At 39.7% G+C, this 21,481-nt stretch overlaps 2 protein-coding genes across 2 annotated transcripts in view; both read left to right on the forward strand.

Moving 5' to 3' along the window:
• LOC122052787 (rhodanese-like domain-containing protein 7) overlaps positions 1–7,972 on the forward strand; it is a 29,419-nt gene extending 21,447 nt beyond the window's left edge. The window contains exons 4-5 of the mRNA XM_042614494.1: positions 6,318–6,602; positions 7,374–7,972. Of these exons, the coding sequence (XP_042470428.1) occupies positions 6,318–6,602; positions 7,374–7,739 (651 nt within the window). The 3' untranslated portion in view covers positions 7,740–7,972. The remainder of the gene's footprint in view (positions 1–6,317; positions 6,603–7,373) is intronic.
• Positions 7,973–10,220: 2,248 nt separating this feature from the next.
• Positions 10,221–15,713, forward strand: LOC122052789 (uncharacterized protein At5g01610-like). Its single transcript, XM_042614495.1, has 3 exons — positions 10,221–10,457; positions 14,420–14,474; positions 15,179–15,713. Exons 1-3 carry the CDS (start codon positions 10,371–10,373, stop codon positions 15,547–15,549), a joined length of 513 nt encoding a protein of 170 aa, XP_042470429.1. The 5' UTR covers positions 10,221–10,370; the 3' UTR covers positions 15,550–15,713.
• Positions 15,714–21,481: the final 5,768 nt, after the last annotated feature.

Consider the following 21,481-nt stretch of genomic DNA (forward strand, 5'->3'; position numbering starts at 1 on the left):
CATCTGTTTCAATGATTATATAAGAATTAATAGGAGGCAATTCTAAGTCCGGGAGTTCTTGGATAATCTTTCTGATTTTCCTGATAATTTCCCAATCTGAATTTTTAAATCTTCGATCTCCATTTGGTGATGTCTTGGAATATAGAGGGCCTAATAAAGTACTTAGATTTTGAATATATGGTCTGGCATAATTTAGAATCCCAAGCCAAGACCTAAGCCCCTTCAGAGTTTGCAGCTTTTGTTCATCAAAATCTATAATTTTTCGAATAATATGCTGCTGTAATTTTATCTTACGATTTCCCACCGTAGCTCCTAGAAATTCAATTTCTGACTGAGCTATTTTCATTTTTGAAGGTGATAGGACTAATCCTTCCTTTGCACAAATGTTCAGCATTTTTGTTAAATGTTGGATATGAGCTTCTTCTGTCGCCGAGAACACCAGTATATCATCAATATATACTACTAAGAATTCTTCACAGTCTTTGAAGCAATTATCCATTTTTCTTTGGAAAATAGCTGGAGCATTTTTAAGACCGAATGACATTACTAGCCATTCATAAAGACCTTGTGGAACCAGGAATGCTGTCCAGGGAATTGAATCTGAATTCATCATTACTTGATGAAAGCCTGACTTAAGATCAAATTTAGAAAATATTTTACTATTTCCTATCTTCTTCAGAATAAGATTAATGTCTAGCAGCGAATATTGGTCTTTATAAGTATTGTCATTTAAAGTTTTGTAGTTGAATACTAACCTTTCTTTCCCTTTTTTCTCTTGTGAGTTTATCCTAGAAAATATCACTTTATAGTTTATTTCTTCAAAAGCACCTTCGGGAAGAGCATCCTTGCAAATATAACACTTGGTTGCTCCAGTATCTAGGATAGCTTGCACCTTGGTATCCGGAATTCCAGGAATATGAAAAAGAATTTCCATATTATATAGTCTATTCAGCAAAGATTTTGTTGGAGCTGAAAATGCTACTTCTTTTCTGGTGTCTGTTGAGCCAAAAGATCCTTCTCCTCGGGTAGTAGTTGATAAAAAATCCACTTCTTCTATTTGAGGAGTAATAATTTTCTCCAGGATAAATTGAGCAATACTATCACCTGCTTCAAGTGAAATTGCATTATTAGAATGATTAATAACTAATAATTGTATTTCACCTTGATAGTCAGCATCTATTACTCCTGTTCCAATATCTATTTTTAAGTGGATTGCTGCTCCGGATCTTACGGTAACTCTTGCATAATGTCCTTCTGGAAATTCAATACTTATTCCAGTTTTTGCCAATCTTCTATCTCTAGCAGGAATTTCTATGTCTTGGTTAATAAAGAGATCATATCCTGCTACTCCTTCAGTTCGCCTTTCCGGAATTTTTGCCGTTGCTATTAATTTTTTGACCTTGAGAAAATTAAATGTTACCTCCTTTTCCTTCCCCAATGCAAGAAATTAAACCATCAATTCATCACATGAAAGGGAATCTACAACTCACATAAACGAATCTAAGAATTTGATGGTGCTTACGAACCAAACTAGGGCAGCTCAGATTGGATTGAGATCATAGGAAAATGACTTGTCGACGACGACTGATCGGAGATGCGAAGATGGCACTGTTGAACATCAAAGTTGTGAAGATGTGAAGTTAGGGTTTTGGTGATCTGGAAAATCCCAAGGAATCGCCGAATCTGGATCACTGTTCTTCCTCTTCGTTCTATGTCGCACCTCGTTGATGGTGAAGATGATGCCAGAGCTTCAATGGACGCGGAAATGAAGATGGACAAGGTAGGAAAAGCCATAGACCTCAGTGGATGGGAAGGATCAGGCTCTGGTGGCTGGCGGACGTGGTGCAATCGTGATATCCTCTTCCTCTGCTTCCTGTTTTGTGGACAGAAAACGCTGATCACCGGTGTATGAATGCGGAAAGTGATAGATCATTGGACGGAGGAAGGAAAAACCCTTGACCCTCACTGGTGATGAGATCCAATGGAGGTGGTCAACAATCGGCGATGGAAGAAGCTCTCTCTCGCGTGCCTCCCCCTGTTTGATGATGGATTACTGTTGAAATTGACGATCTTTTACTACAGCTTCCCTTTGTTATTTGAATTTGATTTAGATTTGAATTAATGGCTAGGAAACCTCCGGATCCGATCTAGTTGTCGAAGTTGCTCTAAATCCGGTCCAAAGGTTCCAGATCTTGATCAATGGTGATGATTTACTTCCCCTTAAGTTGGATGGACTGGATCATGATGGATGGCTCAGATCCCTTCGAATCTTGGATGGATGGTCTATAGGGATGCTAATTTCATCCGAATCCGATGGGTGATCCATCGTCCGACCCGAATAGAAGAAGATATGGAGAGAATTTGTATACTCGATTATAATAAATGAGTATTCGGGTATGGATATTTTCTGGTATGGGTATGGAGGTGGATGTCGTAAAATCCTACCCATACTCTACCCGATAATATATATATATATATATATATATATATATATATATATATATATATGCCTCATTTTTTATTGGGAAAGAAAGACTTTAGCTTGTTTTCAGTCTCGGGAAAAAAAGACTTAGTTTGCCTCTTTATCCAGTCGTTAACACGTATCTCATCTTCTTTTCCATGAGAAATATTCACCCGGTCGAAGGAGCGCGAGACGAGGAAGAGCGGACAAGTACATTGAAATATATATTTTTTTAAAAGAACGAGAATGTTAGGGAGTAATAGGATGATGGGTAGAATATGGATACCTGAACCTTCAACGAGTATGGGGATGGGTATGAAAGTTAAATACTCGATGGGTATGGGAATAGATATAATAAATGAGGATGGGTACGGAGGATATGAAATCCTACCCAAATCCTACTCGTTGCCATCACTAACGGTCTAGATTTCTCTAGTGCTTGATCTCTTCCTTTATCCCTAGTTTTGACTCCAAATTCGGTCCGACTCGAGTCCATGGTCCCTTGTTTGACAAAGAAGATCATATTCAAATATTTAGCAATAACTCCACCAATATAAGATAAATCACATCAAAACTCAAAATGAATCTAAACTCGTAAAATGTAATATAAATGCAAATTTAATACATGAGAAGATCAAAAAGCATGAATATAAAAGACAAAATATCATTACAAGATGACGATTATCAGGATTCTTACTAAGATATATGCTCATGTAAAATGTCATTGTTCCCTATCAATTTTCTTGTAATAATGTTGTGTTTGTTTATTCAAATTAATGATGTTATTAATTCTTTTTCAATTTACTCAGCGATAATATTTTTTTTGTAATTAGAATAAATGTATATTCAAGTCTTCATAGGTATAATGGGTTGATACAATGAAAATTAGACCACTTACCCTGCTAGTCTTCTCTACTTATGTATGTTATTAATCAACATAAATATTGTTAGGGTCAATTTGTTGCTAGACCCGGGGGGGGGGGGGGGGCAATAGCTCGTTGCGCTTCGTTGGCTTGCTTCATGATGATGATATATAGCGGATAGAACTCGAAGCAACACTCATAACGCTAACACAAAGGATTTACTTGGTATCCACCTCAAGAAGAGGTGACTAATCCAAGGATCTAGACACGACACACTCTCCACTATGAAAAACACTCTTTCTCGGTAACTATCGAAGGCGGAGAAGCCTTGTACAACCTCTCAATACAAGAAGAAGAAAAGAAAAAGCGAATACAAAGAAAATCTTACAAGATTTACACAAATGAAACCCTAGCTAGCTTCTTCTTCTTGTGTGGAATGCCTCTTGACCTTGTAAGTGCAACAACATTTTGCTTCAAGAAGCTTCAAGAACTGGCGAGATCACCTCAGAGAATCGTGAGAAGAGGAAGTGGAGAATCGCTAAGGAAGAAAGGCTCACCGCGGCTTTTTACTGTGCGCTTTCTTCACAATGATCATATTCTAATCGATTGGTCAATCAATTGGGGAGGCTTGAATCGATCGGCTGATCTATTCAGAGCGCCTTTGTGTTCCGTTGGAAAAGGCCTGAATCGATCGCCCGATCGATTCAGCCTTTCTCGCATCGCGTGAGATTTCTAGCCCCAATCGATCGCCCGATCGATTGTCGGTGCCCCAATCGATCGACCGATCGATTGGGGAGGCTTCTGTGCTCGTGATAATGCTTTCCAATTGATCTCCCGATCGATTGGGCTGCTGTTTATCGCAGCGCTCTCCTAATCGATCGGCTGATCGATTGTGCTTCATTTCGATCGATCGGTTGATCGATTGACCTCCTTGACTTGTTTAACTCAAGCTCAAGGGTTTCCAAATCCAATATCTGGTCAACCGTGACCTGTTGGAACTCTTCGTGCCTAACATCCGATCAACCTTGACCTGCTGAGATTTCTTCACCAAGTGTCCGATCAATCCTTTGACCCACTTGGACTTACCGTCTCATGCCAAGTGTCCAGTCCTCCATGACCCACTTGGACTTCCTTCCACCAGATGCCCGGTCATCGTTGACCCATCTGGATTTCCTTGTGCCAAGTATCCGGTCACTCCTTTGACCTACTTGGACTTCCCAACACCAGGTGTTCGGTCAACCTTGACCCACTTGGATTTCCAATGTCTGGCTTCACTCACCAGGTCTTTCCATTTATCTAGCTTCACTCACCAGGACTTTCCATCTGCCTAGTTTCACTCACTAGGACTTTCCGTCTGTCTGACTTCACTCACCAGGACTTTCACCTGTCTGGCTTCACTCACCAGGATTTTTACCTACCTGACTTCACTCACTAGGACTTTCACCTGACTTCACTCATTAAGATTTTCACTTGGCTTCATTCACCAGGATTTTCCCATTGCCCGACTTGACTCACCGGGACTTTCATCACCAAGTGTCCGATCCTCAATGACCCACTTGGATTTTTACTTCTGCCAACCTTCCTGTTGGATTTGCCTTTGTCTAACTTCCAGTTAGGACTTTCCCAGTCAAGTAATCAGTCAACCTTGACCTACTTGACTCTTCTTCACATCTAACTGGTCAAACCTTGACTAGAGGGGAATTGCACCAACAATCTCTCCAATCGGACGATTGCACCTGTAATCTCCGTATATTGTCAAATATCGAAACTCACACATCAAGACTCAAGCTTGAGCCAACTCAAGCTTAGTCAATTTGATCAATCCTGACCTAGGAATATTGCACCAACAAATATCACAAGTGGGCCCTTGATATTTATATTGTTTACATTGAGGCATATGACATACATTCTTCTTAAGCTAGTTCAAATATATTATGGCCACTTAAATTATTATAAAAATATTCAATTCTAGGATGGATTTGGTTAGGTGTTGATTATTCAAGCTAACAACTAATGATTTGGTAATCAATTTCTAAGCATTTTTGTTTTTTCATGAAATGTTGCAATAAAGGCTTTATACACGACAAACTAATTGTCATAATAGAGATTCGTTGGCTTTATATGAGCATGTACCAACTTAATCATCATCTCTTTGACATGGTAGAGCTCCCGTTGCTAGCGTCTTGACCCTTTACTTTACCTTTTGCCTTTGCACTGTCTAGTCTACAAAGTCTATTTCTTGCTCTTTTAGAAAATTAAGTAACCTCAAACCAAACAAAAAGGTTTGATGTGGATTATCTATTAATGGAGAATCTACTAAATCTTCATCACTGTACCACACAATCCGTAGATGATATTGAGTGCAAAATAAGATGTCTTTACTTGAGGTATTGTAAAATTATTAGGGTCTCTTTTTGATCATCATAAAACGTGATCTCTTTAGAAGCTGATTAATTATACTTACTATAAATACAATTTTAAGTCTTAATCCGTAAGGCAGTAGTTGTTTTAACAGTTTTATATTTTCTAAGATCAATTAGTAACTCCCTTTGTTCTTGTACTAACATGACTTTAGGATCCATAATAGTGCCAACTTGTTTGCTCCTTGACATAAAACCTCAAGTATGTCAAGTTCATCTCCTATTTAGAAATACAACTAGCTTCCCTAATATACTGTGCAAGTACTTAAGTTTTCAATATGAAAATGTTGTTGGTGGTTCTCTTTCAATTGTGTGATCCTAATGGAATTATACTAGTGATGATAACGTCTTTATGACTGGAGATGAGGTGAAATATTGAAGCATCCATCCTGTATGCTCATGGTCATGCCATATCATACAAGAGCGGAATCAAGATTTTCCAAGCCAAGCCTTCACATATTTGTTTCAATTCATACAATGAAGATAGAGTGATGCAGGATTGCTTGGATAAGCTGAAACATAATGATGAAGGCTCTATTATATAAACCATGTTTTCCATGTATTCTTTGTCAGATGGTGATTGATGTCCGTAATACCTATGAAACTCGAATTGGAATGTTTAGAAGAGCAGTTGATCCATGCACCACAGCATTTCGGGAGTTCGCATCTTGGATTGACAATCAATTTCAATTTCCTGAATCAGATGGCAAGTCGGACTCAGTTTTGGGCAGCAACTTTGAACTGAATGAGATTCAAAGTCTAGAATCTAAGAGATTACCTCGTGTTGCAATGTACTGCACAGGTGGAATAAGATGTGAAAAGGCTTCAAGTTTTCTTCTTAGCAAAGGTTTCAAGGAGGTATGCACCATGTTCAATTTTGATCATTGAGGGTTTTACTGAAAGTATTCCAACAATGTAGATTATTAGACATTCACTACTCATGCATATGGTGCCTACATTGCTTTTGAAGATCACGTCTGAGAGTTTAGACATTTGCTATTCACGTAATACTATTTGCTTTGTGACATTTGTCATTTAATTGGTCATATTTAGACTACTCAATGTTGGGTGGATCTTTTTACTGCAAACTGTGTAATTAGTCCACTGAACACAAAAGAATAAAACAGATATGATGATTTAATGTAGCTTCTATATACAAAATATTTGTTCCACCCAAACACTTGCCCCCTCCAATCCTTTTTTCACCTTAAAATGTTTCACTGAATAAAGATTTGTCTTCACAAGTATTGCCCTATGTATTAATATCTTGATCATTTTTTTTTAATAATTTCCTAAACTATTTAGTCATCTCATGCATCTTAAAATTTCCATCCTATGGCTCCAGATGAGACCCCACAATTAGGACAATAATGGTCATGTCTCATTTTGCCTAGTTGAAAATATGAAATATTCTGCCCCACATGTAACTAGCTTTCTTTATAGAAGTTACATCAACTGTTAGACTTGATCTGATAAACAGATAATTTGGCCAGGTGATTTGTGCCTCCCTGTCGTTTCATTAATCACAGCTCTTTATACTGATCATTCAAACTATTTAAAAAATGAAAATAAAATTTAGTTGCTACAATAAATCTATATAATACATCAATTGAGCTTAATCACTTGCAGGTTTATCATTTGGAAGGAGGAATTTTGAAGTATCTGGAGGAAGTTCCAAAGGAAGAATCCCTGTGGGAGGGTGAATGCTTTGTGTTTGATAAACGAGTTTCTGTGGAACATGGATTAGCCCAAGGAACATATAAACTGTGTTATGGGTGCAAGAAACCTGTGAGCGATGCAGACATGGAAGCTCCAGAATGGGAGTACGGTGTCTCTTGCCCTTTCTGCTTCTCAATGAAATCAGCTGAAGAGAAAGATAGAGCAAGGGCCCGACAAAGGCAATTCAAGGCATGGGGGATCATCGGCGGTCCAGATAAAGGTCGCCGGAAGGTTGCTATGCCCGATAACAATAAACTCCTTTCTGGCTCAGTCTAGTGCCTTTTTCTTGATCGAAAGTATCTTATGGTAGCTTTCATTGTAACTGTAGACCTATCGAAAGTCTTTGATCCATTTTGTGTACACAAGACAGATAGCCAATGTTTTTTTTTTCTTTATTGATCTGGTGTAACTACTCTATCCACATCTACATGTGGAAAGGCCTTCTGCCAAACTAATTTTGTCATTCGTCTACCTAAAAAACTTAGTCGGTTGCCCAACTGGCCAAATTCTGTCCAAATCTCACAGATGCCTTCGTTAATCATTTTGATGCATGAACTTGTTGACCAGGTTGAGAAGAGAAGGGGTGCTAACATTTCAACAAAGTAGAGATTCTTGGGCATCAATGGGCATTTGACCTAAGTTAGCCCAAAATTTGGGATATCTTTCAAATGCACATTGGATTTTGGATGGAAATTTGTGGTGGGTGTTAATAATGGAGTGTTTCACAGTCTAAGAAATGCCTTGTGAACGTTGTACGTTGTACGTTGTGTGGACGATAGATTTGTCCGAATTCATTATATCTTTTTGGCATATTATATTACAATATATATAACATTGTCATACAAGGAGAGTAATTTAGCAAATAATGCTAGAGCAATCTCATTATATGGTATTAAAAACATCTCCAATCTCAACAAAAACTCCCTTCCGGTATATTTACATTTCTTTTATCCCAAAATCTTAATACACTCAAGTAACAAATGGATAAAATTGATCCAAAAAAAAAAAAAGAATTCTCATCACATAAAGAGACAAATGTATAGAAGTACTTTTCCTTGCAAAACTAAGGGTTATTCTCATTGATGCCTCCAATCGGACTCGACGGTGGCACACGGGCTCTAGGAAGCATAGTGCACACCACTGGTTTTTCCTCACTTACAGACATCTTTGAGCTCAAGTTGATCTTCATCGCCATCACAATTGCCATTTGTCTTCTAAAGGAGTCTCCTTTGAAATGGAGGAGGCCGCGGCTTGCTGTCGATTTGTAAAAGATATTGGACACAAGGAGAAGTAGAAAGATGGTGGCCACAGCTTTGGAAGCCATTGCCAAGCGGAAGAATTGGCAGGGGAGTTTATTACAAGTATAAGAGTGCAGAGAAGGGCTTTAAATAGAGAAGCTGAAGCAGAAGATGAACTTATGCTCAGTGCCGTGCACAAGTAATGAAACAATGAATTTATAAGACTGATGACTGACGGTCAAAGTCAAGCTTGAAAATTTCCCATATCTTTCCCAAATTCATGTCTTAATTTAAGGACAACATTTTCATTGCAAGACGCTTCAATTAATTTGACAATGAAATGAAAATGTATCTTGAATGATAAGATTTTGACTTTCAGGGATCCAATTGACAGGTCAAATGTGTTGGTGTTACACATATTTAAAATTTCGAAGTGTCATTGGAACGATACAATTTTAATATTTATGATATTTTTTAAAATATAAAATATATTAATTTGGAAAATATGATTATAATATTTGATTATTATACGTATTTACTATTAGTTTAAATTAATATTCTAAAATTAAGAGTGAAGAAAAGTTCATTTAAGAGTAACTAAAATTTAGACATGAAAGGCTTAGTCATTCAAAATTGAAAAAGATCTCAGTAAAAACATAAAAAGAATTAAATTGAAAAAAAAATCAGCCTCGCACGATGCCGCGGGCTCGTATGAGGCTTCCATGCAACCGTTAAGGGGCTTGCGTGAAGCCTTCGCACGATTGCAAGGCCTTGCGTAAGACGTTCGTGAGGTCATATGGAGATCCTTTGGATTATTTTTGTGGTTTAAAGGATACTTCCTTTATATGTATTGGTGGATTAGATAATCCTTATCTATTTTATAAGTAAAGACCATCTATCCTCATCAATACATGTAAAGGGAATATCCTCTGGATCGTAAAAAATGATCCAGAAAATCTCCTCTCGATCGTGAGGTCCTTGTGCGACCATTGTAGGACTCGTGCGAGGTCTTCATGCGGCCACCGAGGGCTTGCACGAGACCTTCGTGCTAGTGCAAGGCCTTGTGCAGAGCTTGTTAGTATCTATGTTGTGCTAATTGTCATGCAAAAGGGATATTTTGTTGGTGTCTCCTGGTACAACATTACATTTTAAATTACGATGTTAATCTTCACTCAAATCATTTAAACTTCCCTTAGAGCATCTACAACGCTATTAATGCGTTAATAGCAATATAATATTATATATATATAATTTTTTTAATATGTAAGTCTTTTAATACCGTTCAATTCCTTTAACGTGTTAAAGGAACAGTATATGAACACTTAGCCACGTGAATATTAACGTGGAGTCTTAAGAGTGTTGCAGATGGCCTTATAAATACATTTCAATTTGAGATATCTAATTCATTTAATAATATTTCCTTCGATCCCATCAATCCAGACCGTCCAAATTCAAATGGATGGGGTATATGTCGACCGTACATCATAGCCCCGCATCGAAACAACCGGTTCGGATAAAGACCGACCTGAACCGGTTGCAGACGATAGAGCAGGAGGCAGCTGAAGACTTTCCTCTTTCTACCCGTTGAACTCTTCCCGACGTTGGGGGAGGTTAGGGAAGAGAAGACTCGTGAGGAAGGATCTTGGATTGAGAGAGAGATAGCGAAGAAATGGATCAGATAATGAACAAGGTGGGATCCTATTGGATCGGCAGGAGAGCGGACAAGGAGATCTCCTCCGTCGGCGACGACATCAACGTAAGTTCTACTTCAATCTGTCCCTGATATCGATGGACACAATCGAAGGGCCGCTTTGTGTTTTGAATTGGTAGATTTTGAAACTATTTCTTGCTGTTGGCTTCTTAGTGAATTTCTTTTCTTTATTGAACAATTTATTGCTGGACAGTTCTAATCAATAAAGCAATTATTTTATATAATCTTCTTCGTAAAATTGCCAACTTTAGGAATTGGTGTTATGATTGAAAATTGACGTATTGATTGGCGATACTGAGTTTCAAGATAGATGATTTCCTGAAGAGAGATCTGAAAACACTGTGCGTGGTTTTTCAGTAACTTGAGGACTTTTAGGTTAAAACCGATGGAATGAATTAATCTAAAAATTCAGTTCAAGAAGAATAAGAAAGAGAATTTTGTTATTATTGTTGTGTAAAATAGGTGATAGCTTCTCTTAAAGAAAGGACCAAGTTAAAGAAAAGATTTGACTTGGTAAAACTTCAATTGAGCACTTTCAATAAGAATATCTTGATCAGTGTAAGATTTAATTATTAATTAAATATATAATAGAAAATAATAAAATAGTTTAATATAATGCTGATAGCTAAAAATAAAATATTTTTTTTTAAAAAATAAAAATTCTAATAATCCCCACAAAATTCAAATGATACCTTTAAACAAATAAAAAAAATACATCAACTCTACTACTTAGATTTGATATACACTATGGTTAGTGAGGTGCTTTTAAAAATTTACTTAGTAGAATAGCTTTTGTTAGTAGGTGTAGAGTGATGCAGGTCTTGTACTATGCCACCTTTTAACCCAACTTCTTCCATTAATTGTTAATATGGGAGAGCCCCTACCAAGGATATTTGTAGAGACACATTTTATAAGAATGATCACTTTAAGTTGCTTTTAGAGTTATAGATTCCTCTAAATATAAGTAGAATGCATCACGATAGAATAGGGTATGGATATATGTGTACCTAATAAGTTTAGCAACAGAGAAGGATTTGGAGAAAAAAGAGAAAGAGGATTTTGTTATTATTGTTGTGTAAAATAGGTGAATGGCTTCTCTTAAAGAAAGGACCAAGTTAAAGAAAAGATTTGACTTGGTAAAACTTCAATCGAGCACTTTCAATAAGAATATCTTGCTCAGTGTAAGATTTAATTATTAATTAAATATATAATAACAACTACCAACAACTAAGCCTTTTCCCACTAGGTGGGGTCGGCTAATTAAATATATAATAGAAAATAATAAAATAGTTTAATATAATGCTGATAGATAAAAATAATTTTTTCTAAAATAGAAATTCTAATAATCCCCACAAAATTCAAATGATACTTTTAAACAAACAAAAAAAATACATCAACTCTACTACTTAGATTTAATATACACTATGGTTAGTGAGGTGCTTTTAGAAATTTACTTAGTAGAATAGCTTTTGTTAGTAGGTGTAGAGTGATGCAGGTCTTGTACTATGCCACCTTTTAACCCAACTTCTTCCATTAATTGTTAATATGGGAGAGCCCCTACCAAGGATATTTGTAGAGACACATTTTATAAGAATGATCACTTTAAGTTGCTTTTAGAGTTATAGATTCCTCTAAATATAAGTAGAATGCATCACCATAATAATAGGGTATGGATATATGTGTACACCTATTTGATCAATTAGTTGGCTTGTAATTACCTCATTAAACCTCCTTCAGGTCATCGCCTATTGCAGAGGTTGAAATACCACCATTTGAAGGGTTATTGTGGATAAATCTGCATTCCCATCAAAGAATTAAGATCATTATCCCATTATATTTACTTAAAATTTTAACATGTGCACACGTGTAACATGACAAGTAGAATCAAGAATATGCTTTTAAAAGGGATAATGCATGATTACAATCAAAATTGTAAATCATGCAAAATTAAATATTCAAATAAATGATATGTGCCTTCGCATTTTAATCATCATGAACAATGCTCTATGCCCTAGAGTCTGCCTTGTATTAGACCTTCATCCATCGACTGCACCAAGCTCCTGGAGCTCGATTCATGTCATTAAATCATCCATCCATACAAGTCCACCTTGTTCTGTGTTGCCCTAAAGTACTCCTCGCGTCAAGCCTTAATCGAACCACCAAAGTCTCCAACTCTGTTCCATGCCATCTAATTCTCCATGCTTATGAATATCCTCATTTCAAGCCATAAAATCATTGGAAACATGATCTCCATGATCACAATTGCAACTATTTAATGCTTGATGTCGTAGAGTCCACCTTGTGTCAGGTCTTCAGTCTCCATACTTTCCTATCCTCCATGCCTATGAATTCATCTTGTATTGTACTGTTGATCCATTCAGCACAAACAATAATTTGACTGCATCAAGTTAACTAGGTCCTTGAGTCCTACATGTACTATTCTAAGTTCTGCTCAGTTGATGGCTTGATGCACATATCAATATATGGCTAAAACCAAAATTAAACCCTACTGCCAAAACTGAAAAACATCAGCAAATTTGACCACACAGAAACATTATTTTCCTTGTAGGATTGCTATATGCATTGCTCCAATATAACATATATCTCAAACTTGAGTTCATGTACTGTCATATTGGTCCCATTCCATTTCCGTTCCACCCTATAAGCCTCATCTCTACTAATTTGCATTTTTTCAATAATCTTAGCCACCCTCCACAAATCATTTTGTTCTAGCAACCCACTAACTGCAACTCCCAATCCCAGTAATTCCTTTATGTCTCCATCTGTTTGTCAATATTGTTCATAGCTGTTGCATATACTTTTTCCATCTCGTTGTAAAGCAATTTATCGTTCTATCATGTCTTTCCAGAATCTGATAGTTATGCCATTTCCCGCAGCAACTCTGATCCCTCAAACAAATAATTCCCTTACCAATAACAGATCCCTCCATGCATATGACTATCTAGAATTTGCCTTTGCTTCTTCTCATTAATGAGCATTGGCAAAGTAATTCTGGTAACCAATCTTCTCCAGACTACAGTCTCTACAGTCTCATTTGTGTTTAGAATCCTCCACCACCAGTAGCATAATAAACTTTTGTTTTGTATTTCAATGTCCACAATTCCCAAGTCTCTTATCTATTTTAGTCTGGTAAGCACATCCCATTGGCCAAAAAATGTGATTATCCTCTAAAATTTCACCCATCAGTAAGAATATTCTTCTCAACTTGTCAATTTCTTTAGTCACCCATTTTGGAAAAGAAATATAAAAGCTTGGTATAACTGCAAGTGGCTTGAGCCATGGTTCAGCCTTCCCATTTACTAGCAATGCAGAGTCATCAGTAGTCACAATCATTTCCATCCATCTCATCCACCCTGGAGGAGAACCTAGCAATTTTAAAATAAAAAACAAAATTTCCCTATTCACCATATCAAAAACTTTTTCATATTCACATTTTTATCATGACTACCACTAATCATTCTTTATGCACCTGCTGTTTGCATACAGAAACATTATTTGGTACTTCTCAAGCTAGTTGATTGCCTGAGATGATCTTTTGTATCACCTGCTTCTGCATGTTTGCTAGAACTTTGGATATTAACTTTACAATGCTATTTTCTAGAGGGAACAGTCTGAAATCTTTGGCATATTTAGCCCCTTCTTTCTTTGGTATCAGAGTTACCTTCTTTCTTTGGTATCAGAGTTATGAAGACAAAGTTGAGTCTTTCATATTCCAGGGTACCCTCATAAATCTTTAGAATATATCAAAATTGTCATTTTTCACATGCCCCTAAAATGAAATCATGAATTCTTTATTGAAGCCATCTGGTCTTGGGGGTTTCATTCTGCCCATATTTTTGACAGCCATTTCAACAACCGAGAAGGAATTTTCACTAATATATTTAGCAGTTGATTCTCCGTGTACAAGTTCAGTCAATACATACAGTAGTTGTTTCTTCTAGTTATGATTGCATCAATGATGCCATATCTTTTATTTCTTTGAGCAGTCACTCTCTAGCAGCATCGAAGGGGGAGCAAAATGGTTGGTAAATAAGTTCAAAGGTGCAGTCACTAAACTTCTGTGATGTTCCATTTTCTGTTATTTTTTTTCTTTTTCTCTGTGTGCGTTTGTCTGCAGATTTTGTTGTTTCAGAGATTTTATTTACTACTGATTTGATTGTCCACATGTCTGTATTTTCCTTCTACTGCAGATGAAATTCTCTCTTTATTTGTTTCTTTTAGGAATTTTTCATTTTGATTCATGAACTTTCTCTTTTAAAATCTTCTCTTATTCATTATATTTATGATGATATCCTTAATCCTTACCCTATTTGTCCATTGCTTATCCATTTCGTTTTTTTCTCCTTTTTAGTCAAATTCGTCCTTAGGTTCACCAGCTTGCATACTTCTTTACTTATTGTTGCAGACTATTATTTAAATTATGCCTGAAGGTAATCATTTGCAGTGATTTGTGAAATGGTTTCATAAGACGTCTATTTTATCCAATAAGCCGCTAATCTAAACTAAATCTAACACCAGAAGCTACGAGGCCTCTCTCCATTCATGTTGTGGTCCAATCTTCTATATTGTTTCCTTAGTAGTTCAGATTAAAGTTTTGTTAGGATTAACTGACCTTCCTGCTTTAGCACAAGCTCGTTATGTTGCAAGTTGGCATTTATTTGCCACTTTCTGTTCAAGGTATTGGTGTTTTCTTGTTGAACAAATGCATCATGAAGAACTTGATTTCTTTCTTTCTTTTTTCCCAGGAAAGATGCAGAAACCACTTATTGATCTGCTGAAGGAATATGATTTGCCAATAGGCCTTTTCCCTCAAGATGCCACTCACTACGAGTTCAATGAAGAGACAAGGAAGCTGACTGTGTTCATACCTGAGGTATGTGAGGTTGGCTACAGAGATTCTTCGGTCTTGCGCTTTTCTACCACTGTGACAGGGTATTTGGAGAAAGGAAAGCTTTCGGATATTGAGGGAATCAAAACCAAAGTGCTGATTTGGGCAAAGGTAACTTGCTTATCCACTGAAGGTTCCAAAATTCACTTCACAACTGGTGTTAAGAAAACCAGGAGCCGCAGTGCATACGAGGTTCTTAGAGGTGGTATTGTGGTGGATAAATTTTAGGTTATGATATGGCTATATTGTCGTGTTGATAACTTACCATGCCCGAAAGAGATTCCTGGTATATTTAAGATATCTCTATCTACATTGATCTGGCTCTATTTGTAATTACTGGCGTGCAACTTATCTAGTATCTTTATGGATTGTGGTAATTAGAAATTAGATTATACTGCTGTGTTCTCGGAAAGTATGGCTTAATCACTATTAACTAATTGCCAGCAGCTTAGGCAGCGATCTTGGCCAAGACACTGACGAGCGGTGCATTACCTGCTACGGTAGGCTTCCCCGACCGCTGGGCTTCAAAGAAGAGCAGCGACTTGGTGAGAGCTTGGCCGAAATCCAATTGGCTAAACACCTGCTCTGCAAGGCACAACATCATCCCAACAACAACTTTGATCATCGCCATACTCGATCTCTATCTCTTGATTGACCCGTAAAATTAAATGAATTAGTGGGTGTCTATGGGCCAACAACTTAACCACATTTATATTTGATGAGATAACTGATAAAATTTGGCCAAGGGAGAAGGCAATGACACTAATCTGATGATATCGATATGATTTGAAATCTTAGGTTACCTTTTGATAAATGATTAATTGGTAATCATTTTCAAAACACAAGAATTATTTATTATTTTTACCTTCTCCTTTATCCATTTAATTATTTATTACCATTGATCCTCTCCGAAATCCGAGTCAGATGAACCGCCGGATGATGTGAAATGAATGTTGACGGAGTCACAACGTCCTGGAGGGGGGTGTATGCTGAGATGGTTTCTATGTTAACCAAGTCGTTAGAAGTTCTCTGGTCAATGTTACCTGCAGTTAGTGATCGGGTTGTCCCCGTCTCTGATACCTCGAAGCTCGAGGCAGATCCAACGAATATATAAGTAACAGATTAATATGTATAATAACGAAATACGCATAGAACATGAATAGAGAACACACCCTGGCTCGGGGGGCGCCCTCGGATGGGACGCTGCTCGAGTGGTCGTGACCTGGAAGAGTAGATGACTCCGAGTCGGATGAAGAGTTGGATTTGATGAAGCGTAGCCGAATGCGGCACAGAGCCGGACACGGCACGGAGCCGGATGCGACCTCGGCACACATGCCGGGCTATAACATCGACACGCAGGCCGGGCTAAGATATCGGCATGTAGGCCGGGATAAGACATCGGCACATAGGCCGGGATAAGACATCGGCACGCAAATCGAAATATGAAATTGGCTCGCTGGCTGGATGGTCACAACAATGTACAGGCTGAAACATCATATAGGCACGAAGGCAGAAACACCACAATGACATAAAGCCAGAACGGCGGTGGCCCAAGGGCCGAATCAGTGCTGAAAACATACGTCAACAGAGATCGGATACTGAATCAGCGTAGGAAATGTACGACAACACAGGCCGGAGGATGACAACGACTATGGGTGCCAGAAAGGAGGCGATCGCCGACAGTGGCGACACGGAGGCAACGGTAAAAAGGGGGGGGGGGGAGAGGGGATTACTTTGGAAGCATAAACGATGCCAGATCTACGTTGAGAGCATCGGCAACCACGTCAACAACTGATGTCTACTCACCGAGGGTCGTGGAGCGACACTGGGGTTGTCACCGGAGCCACGGTAGGTGACTGGAGTGTAGCGGGGAATGAGGGAGAGTGGCAACACGAGGCGATCATGGCTGCTCATGGTTGGCGGCGTCAGCAGGAGGGAGAAGCAGTGCTAGCAGCAGCGTGGTGAAGAGAAAGGGGAGGAGGTTGCGGCGTTGAGAGAGGAAGCGGTGGCGGCGTTGGCGACGGGAGTCGCGTGGGTGAGGAGAAGGGGCGACCAGAGGCAGCTGCCGGTGAGAGGTGAGGAAGTGGGGTGCGGTGGCTTGCTGGCGAGGTGTCGGCGAGAGCCTTCGGCGAGGCGACGCCGATTGGAGGTGGCAGTGTGCTTCCCTCGTGACCCTCCTGGCAGCGGAAGCAGAACCACGAAGAAATCCCCCATCAATTCAATGAACAGTGCCACATAAAATCCCAAAAATCCTCCACATGTGAAAAGATCAAATTGCCCCTCCTCTTTTCCCTAATTTCCTCTAAGCCCTCTAGATATATCCACATCATAAGCCTCCCCTTCAAGTCTAGTTGAAAGAGACATAAGTTCTATTGACTAGACTCAGCCAAGCGAAAAGCGGAATCCATCTTGAATGTAGAGTTCGATCGCTGGGCTTGCCATATAACATTAAACAAATAGCGACGAACGAGAAGCACTTGGCAGAGCGACGAGTGAGATGCGAATAATGAGTGACGAGTGAGATGCAAACGATGAGTATTGGGCAGAGCGACGAGTGAGATGCGAACGATGAGCGCTAGGCAAAATGACGAGTGAGATGCGAACGATGAGCGCTCGGCAGAGCGACGAGTGAGATGCAAGCGATGAGCGCTGGGCAGAGTGACGAAATGAGGTGTGAGAAATGAATGAGGTGAATGTCGACCAGGCCATAGGGAGAATGTCGAGCAAGTCGAAAGATGACAAGCAAAGGGTTCCAACGGCATGACCGAAAAAATGCCGACCGATGCAAACCGAACAACCGAGCAGATGACCAAACGATACTGATTGGTTGACTAAGAGAAGGCCGACCGGGTGATCGAAAGAATGCCGAGTGGGTGCGAAGCCTGTGCGCTGGATAGATACGGAGCCTAAGACCAAATGAGAATGGGAGCAGAGCCCGTGGATCGAGCGCGAATGGGAGCAAAGGATCTTTGAGCTAAGTCCGGTGCGGATCCCAAGAGACTGAAAGCGGCCGAGAGCAGAGCTGATAGATTGGGTGCGAACGTGAGCAGATCCTGTGGATGGAGCGATAACGGGAGCAAAACAATCAGGTGGTAATGCGAATGCCAAGTAAGGAGGAAAGCGGGTATCAACCTAGCAGCCAATGCTGAGCAAAACGATGAGTGAGACGTGAGGGACAAGTTCCGGGAAAAGCGGCAAGTGAGGCAAGAGCGGTGATTGAGATGCAAATGGTCAGTGCTGGGCACAGCGGTAAGTGAGTCGCAAACGATGAGTACCGAGCGAGTGCCGGGCAAAGCGGCGAGTGGAGCGAGTGTGATGAGTACCAAGTAGAGCGGCGAGTGAGGCGAGTCCCTGACTAGGGAGGAACCCGTCCAACTAGTAGTTGATCGTGAGAGCCTGACTGGGAAGCTATTGGTTGTGAGAGCATGCTCACTTATAACTCTTACTGGGGAGAGAGTCTGGAGCCCGATCGGGAGGTCGTTGGTGACGAGAGCATGCTTGCTTATAACTCGCGCTGGGGCAAAAGTCTAGAGGTGTGAGAGTGTGCTAACTTATAACTCGCATTGGGGTGAGAGTCTGGAGGCGTGAAAGCATGTTCACTTATAACTCGTGGTGGGGTGAGAGTCTGGAGGCATGAGAGTATGCTCACTTATAACTCGCACTGAGGCGAGAGTTTGGAGGCGTGAGAGCATGCTCACTCATAACTCGCGCTGAAGCGAGAGTCTGGATGCGTGAGAGCATGCTCACTTATAACTCGCACTGGGGTGAGAGTCTGGAATCTGAACTGAGAAGCTGACCAGGAAGCAATCAGGGGGCCTGCCCAGGACTTGATCTGGAGACCTGACCAGAAATGGGTCTAGAGGTTTGTCCAGGAATGGGTCTGGAGACCTGATCAAGGATGGATCTGGAGGTCTGACCAGGCATGAATCTGAAGACCTGACCAGGGATGAATCTGGAGGTCTGACCAGGCAGTGATTCAGTTGAGTAACATCTGTGACTTGAAGGGATCGTGCTCGAGAACTTAGCTTAACGCTCCTGCGATCACAAAGTACAATTCATAAGGCTTTAGTCAAATTTAAACCTTACTCTGATTTTGAGGAGGCATAAAGGCTTCAAATTTGGAGTGACACTTCCCACCGCCTTCTTCCTCGTTTCTCATGGCAGTCGCATGGAATTTTCAATCTTCGAGGCATGTCCGGAATCTGAGTCAGATGAAGGTCGGGTGAGCTATTGCTGTCGTTGACGGAGGGGCGACTGAGACACCTTTCTCGTATGCGCTTCCGAAAATGGACTCCCATGTGACACTGATGGACGATGATGACTGAGTCAACGATACTTGAGCTCTGTGCACATTCAGACAAGCACACGGGCGTTAGAGGCCAGAAACCAAAGAAAAAGTCCCCGGAGCAGGCCCTCCGACGCTCAAGTCAGGTACTTTTTCCCCAGAAGAACAGTGTACGAAAGAGAAAGAAAGTAGAAGACAAGTGCGAATGTGCGAGAGAGCGTACCTGCGTAAGGGAGAGGACTTCCCTTTTTATATGACAGTACGTACCTTCTGGAGAATGACTGATGTCAAAAAATATCGGGTGTCAGGATTTGTCGGATGATGGAGTACACGTGGCATCCTCTTGTAGCTTGAAGGAAGGTTCCAATCGTAGGTGACTGCAGACCGTTGGAATATTCCCTGACACTTAGCAGTTATTCTCTGGCAGGCAATTACGATTCCCTGACCTTGTTGTCCTATAGCGCTTTCTATTCCGACCAGGAAGGAATAGGACAACCTGGGATGATTAGTCGGGTATAACACCTGTCATAAACCTTGGGGGGTCGGGGCCCTAGAGAGATCATCCAAGCGCTGACCAGGAGTTTTAGCATACTGAGAACACTGGCCTAAGTACCATTAGGCCGTGAAAGCCCAACCTTTCAAATCCCGATCAGGTGTCATCCGACTGTCTACCCAGGTGTCTCAGATCTGGAGTTCCGGTTTGTGAGAACCGGACTGGGAATTAGGTTGCTGACATCGTTCCCGAGTCTTACTTCCTCTTTCCATACCTGTTGATTGCCACATCCCCTGAATTTCTGACTACCACGTCCCCTTGACTTCGGACTGCCACGCCCCCTTGACTTCGGACTGCCACGCCCCCTTAACTTTTGACTACCACGTCTCCTTGACTTCTGACTGCCACGTCTCCTTGACTTATGATTGCCACGCCCCCTTGACTTATGACTGTCACGCCCCCTTGACTTCGGACTGTCACGTCCCTTGACTTCGGACTGCCACGTTCCCTTGACTTCGGACTATCACGTTCCCTTAACTTTTGACTATCATGCCCCTTTGACTTCTGACTGTCACGCCCCCTTAACTTCTACTACTAATTCTTATTGCACTCTACTGTTATGCACCGTATCAACCATCATTATTTTATTTTACTAGTGAGCGTACATACGTTTCATATTTCAAAATATAAGAAATCAATATTCTTATAATATGAGTAGATCCTCTGGACCGCTTTTTACGGTCCAGAGGATGACCCCTTTATATGTATTGGTGGGATGGATGACCCCTACTTATTTTATAAGTAAGGGTCATCCATCTCACCAATGCATGTAAAAGGACCATCCCCTGGACCGCAAAAAGCGATATAGAAAATAAGTAGGGATCATCTATCCCACCAATGCATGTAAAGAGGTCATCCCTGGATCGCAAAAAATGATTTAGAGGATCTGATCCCCATTTTTGTGGAATTAACTCTATAACTAAAAAAGTATTAAAAAAAAATAATACATGCCAATACTGTCAAAATAAAATATACGAATCTTTTACCAAGAATATTTCATTACAAAATTTAAAAATATAAAATAAAGGAATATTGTTCGAATGGCAAAGAATGAAAAATTACTCAATTTACAATTCTGCAACATTTTAAATCGACACAATTATAGGATTTTTTTAATTACAATCTATATATTCAAAGATAATATATATAGTTAAAAAAGATTTTATTTATTTCTATCACAGCTACATTGTCAAATTAATATTTTACCAGTGTTTTTGGAAATGGTTTTATTGGACCAATCATATGTAATGGTTTTATTGTCAAATTATTATGTAATGCCCTACCAATTAATCATTTATCGAAAAGGAACCTAAGATTACAAC

Source organism: Zingiber officinale, chromosome 3A (assembly GCF_018446385.1).
Source record: "Zingiber officinale cultivar Zhangliang chromosome 3A, Zo_v1.1, whole genome shotgun sequence".
Taxonomy (NCBI): Eukaryota; Viridiplantae; Streptophyta; class Magnoliopsida; order Zingiberales; family Zingiberaceae; genus Zingiber; species Zingiber officinale.